The sequence below is a fragment of the Apium graveolens genome, unplaced genomic scaffold, assembly GCF_009905375.1.
Source record: "Apium graveolens cultivar Ventura unplaced genomic scaffold, ASM990537v1 ctg6141, whole genome shotgun sequence".
Taxonomy (NCBI): domain Eukaryota; kingdom Viridiplantae; phylum Streptophyta; class Magnoliopsida; order Apiales; family Apiaceae; genus Apium; species Apium graveolens.
Genome location: NW_027419242.1, coordinates 9539 through 23571, shown reverse-complemented (window position 1 = coordinate 23571; position 14033 = coordinate 9539). Strand labels below are relative to the sequence as shown.

General features: G+C 34.5%; 1 protein-coding gene across 1 annotated transcript; it reads right to left on the bottom strand.

The window, feature by feature from the left end:
• Nucleotides 1-509: 509 nt before the first annotated feature.
• LOC141703054 (protochlorophyllide-dependent translocon component 52, chloroplastic) lies at nucleotides 510-8810 on the bottom strand. Its single transcript, XM_074506668.1, has 7 exons — nucleotides 8228-8810; nucleotides 6888-7075; nucleotides 4861-4950; nucleotides 4586-4772; nucleotides 4283-4480; nucleotides 1560-1747; nucleotides 510-948 (listed from the first exon to the last, which is right to left on the bottom strand). Exons 1-7 carry the CDS (start codon nucleotides 8699-8701, stop codon nucleotides 693-695), a joined length of 1581 nt encoding a protein of 526 aa, XP_074362769.1. The 5' UTR covers nucleotides 8702-8810; the 3' UTR covers nucleotides 510-692.
• Between the last annotated feature and the right edge of the window lie 5223 nt (nucleotides 8811-14033).

Genomic DNA, 14033 nt, shown 5'->3' with positions numbered 1-14033 from the left:
GGGCCATAGCAGCTAGGAGACAAATTTTATTTTAAAAAAATTTCTAAGTTGCGACTTGTAGAAGCCTTGTATGGCTAGGTGGTGATTCCAAGCTCCTAGTAGTAACCACTCATGCCTTATAATAATATCTGACTTGTAAGAATCTAAGGGGTGACTCCTTGTAGCCTAGTATGAACAACTCGAGGCCTTGGAAGAATTCTTGACTCCTTTCCTTGTATGCACAACTTAGTGCGTCATTTCTTCCCGATTTCTGTTGAGTTATCACGTTTACTCATCATATAGCTTCGGAATATCAACATAATTGTGGTGGGAAATGGTAATCTCATTCCAGAATTTTATTTCAGGATTCTATTTCGGGCCTTAAAGTGTTATTATATATTCTTCCAAGAATATCTCCAATTAGACCGTAAACTTTCTTTAATGAAAGAAATTTCTTCCATGAAATAAATTTCCATACGAGTATACATCCCGACGAAAAAAGACTAGCAAGCTGATGATGCCACACGTGCTGATGAAATAGTTGCACTTTCCATGCTATGGAATTTACATAAATGTACAAAAATTCTATTCAGTGACCTTCAAATATTTACATAAATACATTTCCACGGATAAGAAATCGACATATAATTATCTCTCACAATAAATACATCAACTGTTATAAGTTTTACATTACCTAAGGTAACAGTAGGCATCTAACGGAAGGCATGATTGTAATCATGGAAATGGAAGTTCTTGTAAATAAAGTGAGATAATAATCTTGATGCAGCAAAACATAGAACTGAAATGATAACAAGAGTATTTCTCATAAAAGCGGAGATCAAATTCTGCTTTGTTGCAGCCACAACACCAACCGAAATAATAGCAATAATCTGTAGTGCCACCTCAAGTGCATTTAGGCCTTTATATGCAGCACTACAACTGCGGCAATTCACCACGTGAGACCAATACCTGAAATAAATCGTAGGGAAAACTTTCAGACTTCAGCTCTACTTAATTTGTTAACCGTCGCTAATGTTTACAGTTTACGGAATCAAATTTTATGAATGTAAATTCTTTTGAAAGGAGCTGTCTTCTTTTATTTTCTCTTTTCTTTACAAATCTGAAGTAAGGTTGTAGTATAAAATAAAATGGAAAAAGTTATGTATCGAACGGAAATCCTGAAACCGAGCATTAAAACTGTGAAACCCTTATCACGCTTTCCAATGTTTTAGCAGTACGCGGCTTGCAGGAGGATTTATGTGAGGGGCTGGTCAATATTTTTTAAAAGCAACAGGTCCCAAAGTGTGCACAATGATGAATAGTGGAATACAAAATATATCCAAGTTCCTGACCACAATCCAAGCAAATAGTAGACAGTTGACAGAATAATAGGCAATTAGCAATAAGAGTTGAATGGTAATTAGTGACAGTGAAGATTCTTTTTAGTTCATATGCTTTTTAATGACATAACTGTAGTTGGGCTAGAAACAGAACTAAAGATGTTTAGAATTTTTACAGATCCCGCTGTCGGCAACCCTCAAGCGGAAAAGCAAGACTGACCAAAATAAACTGAAACTTACCTGTCTAACAGCTGCTCTTTCGGGGGTGTGGGTGGAAGGGCTCCACTGAACTTGGTTCCCCAATCAATTTGACCTCGTGCATACTTGTTTAACCACCTTCTGAATGTAACCACAAGAGCGTCAGACTTGGTGGGCACATAACAAGCTTTCTGCCAGTTAGAAGAGCCGACCTCCATAATCTTCCGTTCCTGTCGGGGAAGCAACACGAATCAAAATAAAACGTAGCAGCATCAAACCATACAAGTTCGGAAGGATGTTTTTAGTGGTTTAGTCAAGACAGAAACATCCAAGGCCACGAGGTAATACACTTCCATTGGACAAAAGTGTGGTAGTGTGGTTAAACACATCAATTATCACTGCTGAGTTACAATTGATGAATTTGATATAGAAACCACTTGAATATAAACAAGTTCTATCACAGTGGCTATAAGAATATCCTTCATATGCTGAATAGGTTGGAAATGAAAATCACTAAAAAATAAGAGATGTGCTATTGAGGAATCAGTTATTAGTGGAATAAGCCAGGAAACATGATAGTGGTACCACCGAGAGTTCATTGCAAAATGAATAATGTCCTATAAATGATGTCTTTACTTCCTTCTTTTAAGCCCATTTATCATGTATGGACTGGAAACAAATTATTGAGAGCAAGGAAATTAATCAGGATGTCTGAACTGGAGACAAGCTAGCGGAAACAAGAAAATAATCCTAATTAGAATAAGACGTACAAAAGAAAAAATCTCAGCCTATATTACCCCAACTCTTAATTTTGACACGAATACCTGTTTTGGACACTCGAACTGTTTTGGACACTCGGACACTTATTTTAAGCCAAAACCATGTAATTTACAAATTGCTGCAGAATCCAGACTCTTGGACGTGTAGTCGTGTATCCGTATTGGACACTTCCAGCTGGTCCGGGTAACATAGATATCAGCTGGACAATTATGCCCAAAGTACCCCAAGGCCCCAACAATCCAAATTTTAAAATATTAGTACTACTGATAAAATGTATTGGTGAATTTAAAGACAAATATCTACTCATGTTTAATGAAGTAAAAATGAGGCGTTGATACAAAAGTGATTGTTTTACCTTTATCACTCAAATGCATAATATTTATTGTTGAATTTACAAAGAAGAACTGATCATTATGGCAAATTATGGCAAAAAGTTTAAAACTAATCATTGTTATTAATGACAACAGAACTGAGTACTATGTAGCTGGAAAAATGCAATCACCTGAATTTATCAGATGTGCCTAACACATAGCTGTTGGATGTAAAACTCTCCAAGGACTTAGTTTCCTAATGTAGCTGCTGCCTAATGACTGCTGTATTGCTCAGGAACATGTAAAACTTATTTGACTGTAGTTCTGCTAAATAGTTCTTATATAGGAAATATGGACTTGCTACTGTAAGACTTGGAGTTCTACTGTAATGTTTGCAAGTTAGGATGCAAGAAAAGAATGCACCAACTTGAGTGTTGAATGTAACTGAAATACTCTGTGTGCTGTGTTGCGTTTTGTGCAGGCAGCAAGCGTTTTGTGCAGGCAACAAGAGCAACATATAGCATAATACCAGCAGCCTCCTTACTCTCTTACTCTCTTCTAAAGTTCAGTGAACTTTAGAAGATATGATGTTTAATGAGAAAGGTAGAGAAGGAGAAAATAATGCTGAGAAATGATGAGACTAATTTTGAAGTCCTAATGATGCACTGTGGCATCTGATATGTTTTTCTTTGTTTTACAAAACTTTATCACTAAGTTTGTTTCATTTGAATTATTGTTGCAATTGCTGCTACGTGGTTTTTTGATGGTTATTTCATGGAATTTAAGTTCTTACTTTTGTTGTATTTTTTTTTTGCATAACACAACTCAACATAAATTCCAAAATACACTTTATATATATATATATATATATATATATATTTAAATTTATTTAAAATAAAAAATTGATGTGTCCACATCCCTGTGTCCGATCCTTATTAAACGTGTCCCCGAGTCTACAAATTTGAATTTTGAAGAGTCTGACACTCAAATACGTGTCTGTGTCCGATCCTTTTACAAGAGTCCGAGCATCCTAGAAGTTCACAAGATCCGAGGACAAAGTTGGCAAATGTCTTGATAAAAAGCTTAGGTGGAAATATATTTTACTCTACTGTTTTCAAGTTGGGATGTGAGATATCAAAGCCTCATCAGAGCTATATATGTAGCAGATATGTAGTGTACAATTGTAGTATCATGTGTATATAATGTGTATTGTACTTGAATCCACTTTGCAGGGCAGTGCAGACGCAACATTTAAACGTAAAATAAGCAACCTCTTGACTCTCTTATCTAATTCTTTCTCCCCTTTAGCTTGCTAACCTCAGATTCTGTCATATAGGTATTCCTATGATACATTAATATTACCATCTACATGAGCAGTCTTCCACACAATACACATAACCAAGTATTATTTTCAATTTGTTACCGATTACATTAGCCGTCTCCACCATAAGTAACAGAAGAATGATGGGCAACAAACATGACGATTAAAGCTGATTACTAACAAACAGTTTCTTTATATTACACAAAATGAATATAGGTACATGCATGTGTTAGAAATATAATCTGAATCAATAAGTAAATTTTTTTCTAGTATAGTTGTGCTCTGGAGCTATATATTTCCCAAATTTAACGCAAGACTAGCTACTGTAAGATATTAAGAAATTGATGAATTACCTCCACATGAAGAAGATACAGATCTGAGTCAAGAATTAAGTTTTGTCCCACATGAAACATCCACCGCGGAACTACTTGATCGACCCAAACTCCGAAGTTTCTTGGGAAGGACCATATTAATCTGCTATTACCCGGACTAACTGGAACACATATAAAAATTAGCAGGAACCTCCTTTGTGGGACAGCTGATGATAGATCCTGAAGAACAATGGCACGCAGAATTCAAGAGAAACAACTTAAACATATACAAGATCACCCTGCTCAGGTAGAAAATATCATTAAGGAAAGAAATATGAAATTTACCTCAATTGTTTTTGCTAATTCTTCAGACTCTTTGGATTTAGTCCCTCCAACAGTGGCATAACCATGAAATATACAAGGAGCAATAAAATTGAAACCTCCTGACTCCTGCTTTGCAGTAAAACCATTTATATCTAGATTCTTTATACTGATTTCAAGAGGCCTTCCCCCTTCTCTATCAACCTTTTCAGTGAAGGAAACAGTTTGTTTGTTAGGAACAATTACATATTTAAGTGAACCAGGGTTCAATCACTAAAATATGTTAGGAAAGTTCTTATCTGTTTTTTCTCGATTGACCTCCCATTATCCCATAATGTGCATAGGGAACATGAGCAGGGTCCATAAGATTTTCAGTAAGAACCTCATACCTGTGATGTGAAATATCAACTAATTTACCTGGAAGAACAGTTGCAAGGAAATATATTGACACAGATTATAGCTACTAACATGCATATGTATGTAACGTAAACAATTAGCAATATATTTACAGATGATTTAGCTTTATAATTAGATGATAAAAAGAGTTTTAATAAATATTGCTTTTGCTCTTTCAATTCTTAACGAGGGGCAGACAATTATGCAATCGATTGTTTACCATTGGACAAGGCCCTTGAACTTTGTCCAAATGAACACAAATCTTCAGAGCAAATTTTGTACTTCCGAAGTTCGTCCATTCCATACCATCTTTTTAAATTTCTTCAATTTAACCCTCAGCGGTTTCATAGATACTGGGTAAAACTTTGGCCGGAAAAGTGAGAATTTTCTCTTCTTATGTTCTATATTAACTGTCCCATAGGTTTCATATACAAAGGAAAATGGACAAAGAGGAGATATTCAAGCCGAACTCATGATTCACGCAAGGGTATGATGGGTATATATTTTTGAAAAAGGGTAAGATTGTACACAAAATACAATAAATAAACAAATATATAATAAACCTAAGCAATACTGTCTACTTAAAACTAAATCATAATAACACAAGATTCCTACTACAACATAATTATTCACAAATTCAGGAATAATCTACTTAGGAATCATTTAATTCATCTCATTTTTAAAGTTAAAAAAAAAAAATAAAAAATATAACTTTAATATACATATCTTAAAAATGATGTAGTCTGCTCTTAAATAAGTTGTTTTTATTTTTTTTTTGTAAATTGTAGAACATTTTAATTTCATATGTCGCGCACGCACGCACGCAGACACATATATTAACAGAAAATAGTAAATTTTTATATTAAATAAAAAAAAAGTGATAGTTATATTTAAAGAATTACAAACATTACTAAAAATAATTGAACGGAATGGTTTTGATGGTTTTATTGGTTCAAAAACATGCAATTGGGAATTGAAAGCAACAGTATATGTGTTTGTTAAATTAAAGCTCTGGAAAGTAAAAAACTTGTAACTGTATCTAGAAAGTAAATTTGTAAAATATGCATGTTAAGTATCTGAGTAATTTCCTAAACTAATGTTGTGTCATGAAATACCATAACTACTGGGTCTGTTCTAGAGTGGTGAAGTGAAGGGGGCAAAAAAGAGATAAGTTGAAGCCAAAGAGAGATTTGACCTCACATTGTGTGTTGCGTACCAATTATCACAAAAGCAGTGAGGCAAGCCTTATAAAGGAATTTTCTTGCGGCCTAGTTCTAGTGTGGTGTGAGTCGGACTATGATAGAGGTGAACAATGAAATGTACAACATCGTGGTAAGTAGAAAAGCAGACAAACGAACTGAGGTTGCAACACAAATCTACGCTTCTTATGGATATTGGGTGAAGTTACATAAAATTAGAGGTGGATACGTTTCAGAATTCTAATAGGTTCTTTTTTCTATACAAGATGAAATATACAAAGATGTGGTGTAGTGTTTGAGTTCTGTTAGAATTTGTCGTTCCATTTCGGATCGCAATTTGTTGAATAAAGATGGGTGAGGTGCGGATCTCTAATATTTTGTTGAGGTGGGATTGTCAAAATATCGTTAATTTGTTGCCACCAGAATACAAGATTCATAAACTTCTAGCTTAATTATATTCAGAAATTAGAACTATGAAAGAAGTACCTACTAGCATGATAGAGGAAGAAAATGCCATATATTTTCTGTTTCAACAATAGTGAAATATATTAAAATTTATTTTCTTGTAAACATGCACAAATTTTGGTATGCCCGTTTGATCATTTCTATATCAGGTACTCTTTAAATTAATGAGCATATGACTTGAGTAGATAATGGTGCCAAAAAAAAAGTGTGCCGCCATAATAGGGATAGATAGTGTATTAAAGTAACTAAGAAACAGTTTTGCATACCCGTATTGTATATCTCGGTTTCCCATTAATCTAGTATATGATGGGTCATCCAATTCTGGAATGTACGGTGGCTTTTTCCTTGAAAGAATATCTTCATAGTTAGGATCGCTGTTTGGCCAAAACCAAACAATCTCATTCTGCACGGTACATGGATAAACAGGTACACAGGCTTTCTTGGACGTGTGAATCTACATATATTCAGAACAGACGAATTACATATTACAGGGAACCTATTTTAATATGCTAAATTACCCCATCCTTAAAAAGATATAAAATAGTAAAACACTTGTTCAGCTTCAAGAGTATTGTTACTTATTAATTTGCAAAAACTGTGCTATTCACCCACACGACAAAGAAGTGTAAAAAAAATGCCGCAAAAAATTGTGCTGTCAGGGTACAAACTGCTCCAATCAATTTGAAATCTATTACAGCAGAATGTAGCTAGCAGATTTTAATATTTGAATTAGTTGCTAACGGATGTGACTTTCGTCAGTCAAATTTGGCCTGAAAGCATTGAATATAGATATTTGGAGAGCTCGATGGAAAAAGGAAGTGAGGTACAAAGTCATCAAAAAAAATGCTAGTGGTGTCATCGAATGGAACACTGCTAGGTTCGAACTCGACTAAAAAGGTCAGACTAAAAAGCTTGATGCAAAAGAGTATGATAAATACAAAGAAACGATCTATGCACTTTCAGTACCAAAAGTCTATAAACAAACAAATTGCTAACTTGACCAAGGAAAGAAACAATTCATGAAACATTTGAATGGAATATTTCCTTGCATTTGAGTTGAATCAACCTGTGGAGAAAAACCCTAGTAAAATTAAGCTACATATAGAGACAAAAACTGATACTGGTGGAGCCAGATTGAAAAAATGATGGTTCACGCATGACAGATTGTCATTCATAAAGGAAACAAGTCAGCCAAATTTCCTTGCAACGAACTTGTTTTGTGAAGACCTCTATTACTTTTTACTCTTCTTCTAAAAATTTTTTTAAATTAGCATGCAGCTTATGAAGAGGTTAATTGTGTTTGATGGACAGAAGGCACGAAACCAAATGCCAGGGCGATGATCATACGTATATATGTGCCTTTTTTACATCAAAAGTCGAAACCATAACTTAAGTTACATCTCGATTACATTCTTGGCACTATCAATATAGATCCAATTAAAATCTTCAGATGCATAGCCCAAAATTATATATTAGCACCACAAATGTAGGTCATTTAATAACATGAATTATTGCAATAAGCAAGTATCTGACATGTGACACATTAAAACTTACTAACAATACGACATAATTGAAGTATGATGCAAAAGTAAAAGAGTTATTATACCGGAGGACCATCTCGAGGTGCTTGTGGAATAAGTTTACAATCACCAGCACCACCAAAACACCAACCATGATAAACACACTGCAATCTTCCCCACTGATCAATTCTTCCCTCGGAAAGCGGAGCCAATCGATGAGGACAACAATCATCAAACACCTTCCATTCATTCTCATTCTTGTCCCACCACACCACAATATCAAGACCCAACACTTTTTTCCCATGTGGGGCCCTCTTATCCAAGTCACAAACAGGCATTATTGGATACCATTGAGCAAACCAATCAAATTTCTCGGGTTCTTGGTCAAGTGCTACACCATCTGTAGAAATGGTGGTTTGAAGCTTGAAAATAGATTTTTTACTGCGAGATGGCGAAAAAGATGAAATAGGTAGGTTTGTTGATGGAAGATTTAAAATGGGTCGGTGAAGAATTTTAGTTCTGGAAAGTTGAAGTGAGGAGAAAGCTGTTAGAGCTTCCATAGCACCTCAAACTTTACTACTTTCGCATAAATTTAGTACAGACAGGGTTATTTTGTTCTATAAAATCATCCATCTTAGCTTGTGGCTTGTATTCGACCACCATTATAGCTTCGACTAAATCTAAATGAATTATCGGGTTTTCTATCGTCTGGGCACACAAATAAGCACTAACGAGTTTGGTGGTCCTCTAATCATAAATAGAAAAAATGATAAAAATAGCTGATTTTTGAAAAAATTTAACAAAAATATTTATTCTGAAAAATTTTAGCCGATTGAATACTCAACTGTCAGTTGGGTATCCCAATTTGTATAAGATACTCCACTGGTAGTTGGGTATTTCATATATGGTATACTCCAATGCCAGTTGGGTATCTTATATAAAATGGATACTCCACTAACAGTTGGGTATCCCATCGGCCAAAATTGGCCAACTTTTCAGAAATTGGTTATTTTTGTCAATTTTGTGTAAAAATAGGCTAAATTTGTCCTTCACCCTCATAAATATTGATGGACCACCAAATTGGACTTATCATAAATATTAGACACATATTAAAAAGACCTATTAATTATAACCATGGGGATAATTTGAAAAAAAAGGTACTCCCTCTTGTCCTTTTATAATAAATCAAAAAGATTGGGTACGAAATTTAAAAAATATGTATAAATTAGTGAAAAAAGAGAAATAAAATTAGATAAAGTGGTGGGATCTATTGATTTTTAATGCATAAAAGAGAGATATTGGGATAAAAGTAATCTGAAAAGGGAAGGAAAGTGGGAAAATGTTGGGACTCATCGACTATTTTGATAAGTTTTGAAATGTTAAAAAATGAATAAATATCCAAAAAGGAACCGTAAAGAAATAAAAAGGATAGAGGGAGTAATAGGTATCTTTGATGTTAAAATATAATTACAACTATATGTAAAGAAATAAAAAGGATGGAGGGAGGGAGTAATAGGTATCTTTGATGTTAAAATATAATTACAACTGTAATGTAAGATATTTTTATAAATTTGGTAAAATTTTGTCTCTCTGCTACATTCATTTAAAACAAATTAACTTATATTTTATATGCATTTTATTTTTAATTATTTCATAATGTTGCAATAATAGCTATAATTATTTTTACTAATTTATACAGAACTAACTATCCATTTATGTTATATAAGACCAAATATAATTATAAATGGAATATAAATTTTTGTTTTAGTTTTATATTATAACCATAAGATTAACTATAATTATGCATTGAACATGCTATTAAAAATTGCATTGTTACCCATAAAAAAGTGTTGTTAAAATAATACAAACTAATGTTTGATCAGATTTTGGATATGGAAGTTAAATTCTACGAAGATCATTTTTATTGGGACCTTAAGATTACTTATGTTTATGTTATGAAAGTTATATATTGCATAGCTTATTATTTTGTGTTTAATTTGCAGAATATTTGTTTAGCTTGCGTAACATACACATTATAAATTATAGTTGCTGAAGTGGTCAAAATTTTATAAATTAAAAAAAATAAGGGGGCTTGAGAGTCACTAATTTGGAAACTAGGAATCTAAACTCGTTGTTTGATGGAGAGAGGATAGTTTTTGGAACATTTTCATCAGGGCCAAATATATATGACCCGGATACTTTTTTGAGATTTGAGTCATAGCAATGCCTCCTCAAATACTATTCAAGATATTCAAATTTTGGTTTTGGGAGGACTATTGGTTAGGGGATCAGTTATGTTTAAGGTTCAAAATTCGCGTACCAACCTTTATCAGTTATGTTTAAATAGAGACTGAAGTTTTGGAGAAAGCTTGACTTTTCATTTCAGTAAGAATCAGAATATATATAGAGAGAATGGTATCAATTTAGATCCTGAAAATCAGTGATCTTTCTGCCTAAATTATACTAAATCAGGAACTGATTCACGTAACAACCATTCTTAATTTACAGTTACGCACACATAATATCTATATAATATACAGCTAACTTAAATTAGAATTTCACACTACCCCTTAAGCTGGGTTGTATATGCTTATCAGACCAAGCTTGAAACATAAATTTTGGAAGTTAGAGCGTGGAAGAGCTTTTGTTAGAATGTGTGCAGTCTGCTGCTTTGTAGGAACATGGTTGAGAGAGATAGTCTTTCCTTCAATCTTCTCACTTATAAAATGTCGATCTATCTCTACATGTTTTGTTCGATCATGATGCACTGGATTTTTTGTTATAGTTATAACTGACTGACTATCACTTTTCATGGAAATAGGCTCTTTCATAGTAACCTTAAGCTCGTTTAGTAATCGTCTAAGCCATATTCCCTCGCATATACTGAGTGTCAATGCCCTTAATTCAGCCTCTGCACTGCCGCGGGCAACAACTGATTGTTTCTTACTACGCCATATTGTTAAATTTCCCCACACAAATGAACAATATCCCGAAGTTGATCTTCTGTCAATAGGTGATCCAGCCCAATCAGCATTAGTGAATACTTCAATAGTTTGACTTTCACTCTTCCGGAAGAATAATCCTTTACCTGGATCCTTCTTGAGATATTGTAAGATTCTGTAGACTGCGTTCATGTGTTCTTGAGTAGGGTTGTTAATAAATTGACTAACCACACTTACAGGAAACCCAATATCTGGACGAACGTGAGTAAGGTATAGTAGTTTTCCTACCAGCCTTTGATATCGACCTTTATCAACACTTATACCGGTAGCTTGTAATTTTGTATTAGGGTCCATGGGAGTGTTAATAGACTTGCATCCTGTCATTCCAGTTTCCTTTAAAAGGTCCAGGACATAATTTCTTTGCGAAATTGACAACCATTCTCTTGATCGTGCAACTTCCATTTCAAGAAAGTACTTTAACGGTCCAAGGTCCTTGATCTCGAATTTTGTGGCAAGCAATTTCTTTAGACAAGATATCTCATCCATATTGTTTCCAGTAAAGACAATGTCATTAAAATAAACAATAATAGCAGTAAGTCCTCTATTTGTCGTGTGCTTGACAAATAAAGTATTATCAGCTTGGTATCGAACATAGCCATTTTTCCTGAGTACATTTGTAAATTTCTCAAACCATTTCCGCCCAGATTGTCTAAGACCATTCAAAGTTTTAATGAGTTTGCGTACTTTGTTTGCTGGAAATCTGCTCTCAAACCCCGGGGGTATTTTCATGTATACTTCTTCCTCGAGATCTCCATTTAGAAAGGAATTTTTAACATCAAGTTGCAGCAGTGGCCAGTCCAAATTATCAGCAATAGAGATGAGAACTCTGATGGTGTTTATTTTTGCAACAGGGGCAAACGTTTCTTGATAATTAATCTCATAAGATTGAGTGAATCCCTTTGCCACAAGGCTTACCTTAAGCCTTTCAACACTTCCATCAGCTTTGTGCTTCACAGAAAATACTCACTTACATTCTACAACACGTTTTCCAGGAGGAAGAGTGGTAATTTTTTAGGTTTTATTCTTTTCGAGCGCTCTCATTTCTTCAAGAGTTGTTGTCTTCCATTCAGGTATTTGTAAGGCTTCTTGGACTGAATTAGGAACTGAGACCTGATCAATTTTGGTAACAAATGCTCTAAACCGTGGTGACAACTTTGCATAGGATAGGTGATTTTGTATAGGATGATAAGTGCATGTTCTGACCCCCTTTCGCAATGCAATTGGCAAGTCCATATCAGAACTTAAATCTGGTGTCGGCCGATCAGATAATGTATTTGATGTAATGTCAACCTTACCTTGAGTTTTTTTGATGGAAATTGGAGCCGGTGAAGAGTCATGGTCATGCTGAAATTATGTCGGTTGCAACTGGGGCTGTTCTTGAGGCTTTTTCCTTCGAGAATAGACTTTGATTTCATCTGACTTTTGGGTTTGGTTGGAAATGGATTTGGTCATTGGAGGTGGATCAACTAACTTAGGAGTCAGAATTTGCTCTAACATTTGAAAGAAGCATGTGCCTCGACTATAGGAGTATTTTCAATGAACGAGTTCCAATCCCAATTCTGAGATTCTGTTACTCTACTCTCCCCATGAATTGAAAAATTGGGGTAAAAAGGCTCTTTCTCAAAAAAGGTGACATCCATGGAATGGAAAAAACGCTTAGTGAGCGGACAATAACATTTGTAACCCTTTTTACTAGAAGAGTAACCGAGAAATATACATCTCAAGGCTCTTGGATCAAATTTTCCTCGATTTTGAGAATCGATGTGAACAAACACAATACAACCAAATATTTTGAGAGAAAGTTTATTTATAATGTGTGATGTGGGAAATAGTTCAAGAAGTGATTGCCTCGTTGTTTTATAATTTAAAGTCCTAGAAGGAATTCTATTGATGAGGTAAGTGGTTGTGAGGATTGCATCCCCCCCCAAAAATATTTAGGAACATTGGAGGTGAAAAGTAAAGAGCATGCAACCTCAAGAAGATGACGATTTTTCCTCTCTGCCACCCCATTTTGTTGGGGTGTGTCAACGCAAGAACTTCGATGTACAACGCCATGAGTTTGTAAATATTCACCGAGAGTAGAGTTAAAAAAGTCATGTGCATTATCAGTCCTAAGCACTTGAATATTTGCTTTGAACTGGTTTTGGATCATGACATGAAAAGATTTAAAAATGTGACTGGCTTCATAACATCATAACATCTCTATCTTTATTTGACAAACTTGATGACAATAAACTACTTGGAGAATGATAAAAATAACAAAAAGACTCTTTATTAGGAAACACTCGAGAGATTTGAGGTGTGAGAATATAGAGACCAGCATGAAGTTCAGCATTGCGAATCGTCCTCCCCGATTCCAAATCCTGAAATTTATAACAATTGGCAGAAAATTTAGTCATACAATTCAAGGCATTTGTAAGTTTTCTTATAAACAATAAATTGCAGTCTAAATTTGGAACAAACAACACAGATTGTAAGGATATATTCTCTGATAGAGACACAGTGCCAACTCCTGCAACTTTTGAGCGTGATCCATCAGCTATTCGAACAAAAATAGGTCTCTTGCATGGATTATATGATGAAAAAAGAGTGTGATTTCCAGTCATGTGATCAGAGGCACCAGAATCAACTATCCACATATTTGATTTAGATTTTGTTGCACTACGTGCCAAAGAAGTACCTCTATTTGCTACACCTGTAGTCCCAACTGTAGAGGATGACTGAACACCAACTTCAGTAATCAACTTTTGAAGAGTTTCAAGTTGTTCTTTTGTAAAAGGTCCTGAAATTTTGGTAGTTTCAGTAATGGCTGCATTCACACGATTTTCCCATTCATTTGGCCCACGATTAGGCTTCCAATCAACAGGTTTACCATGTAGTTTCCAGCATG

Coding starts and splice junctions, on each gene's coding strand:
- LOC141703054 (XM_074506668.1), bottom strand. CDS start 8,701: ATGGAAGCTCTAACAGCTTTCTCCTCACTTCAACTTTCCAGAACTAAA. Junction 4,951..6,887: donor AACCGAGATATACAATACGG/GTATGCAAAACT, acceptor TTCACATCACAG/GTATGAGGTTCTTACTGAAA. Junction 4,481..4,585: donor AATTAGCAAAAACAATTGAG/GTAAATTTCATA, acceptor ATTGTTCTTCAG/GATCTATCATCAGCTGTCCC.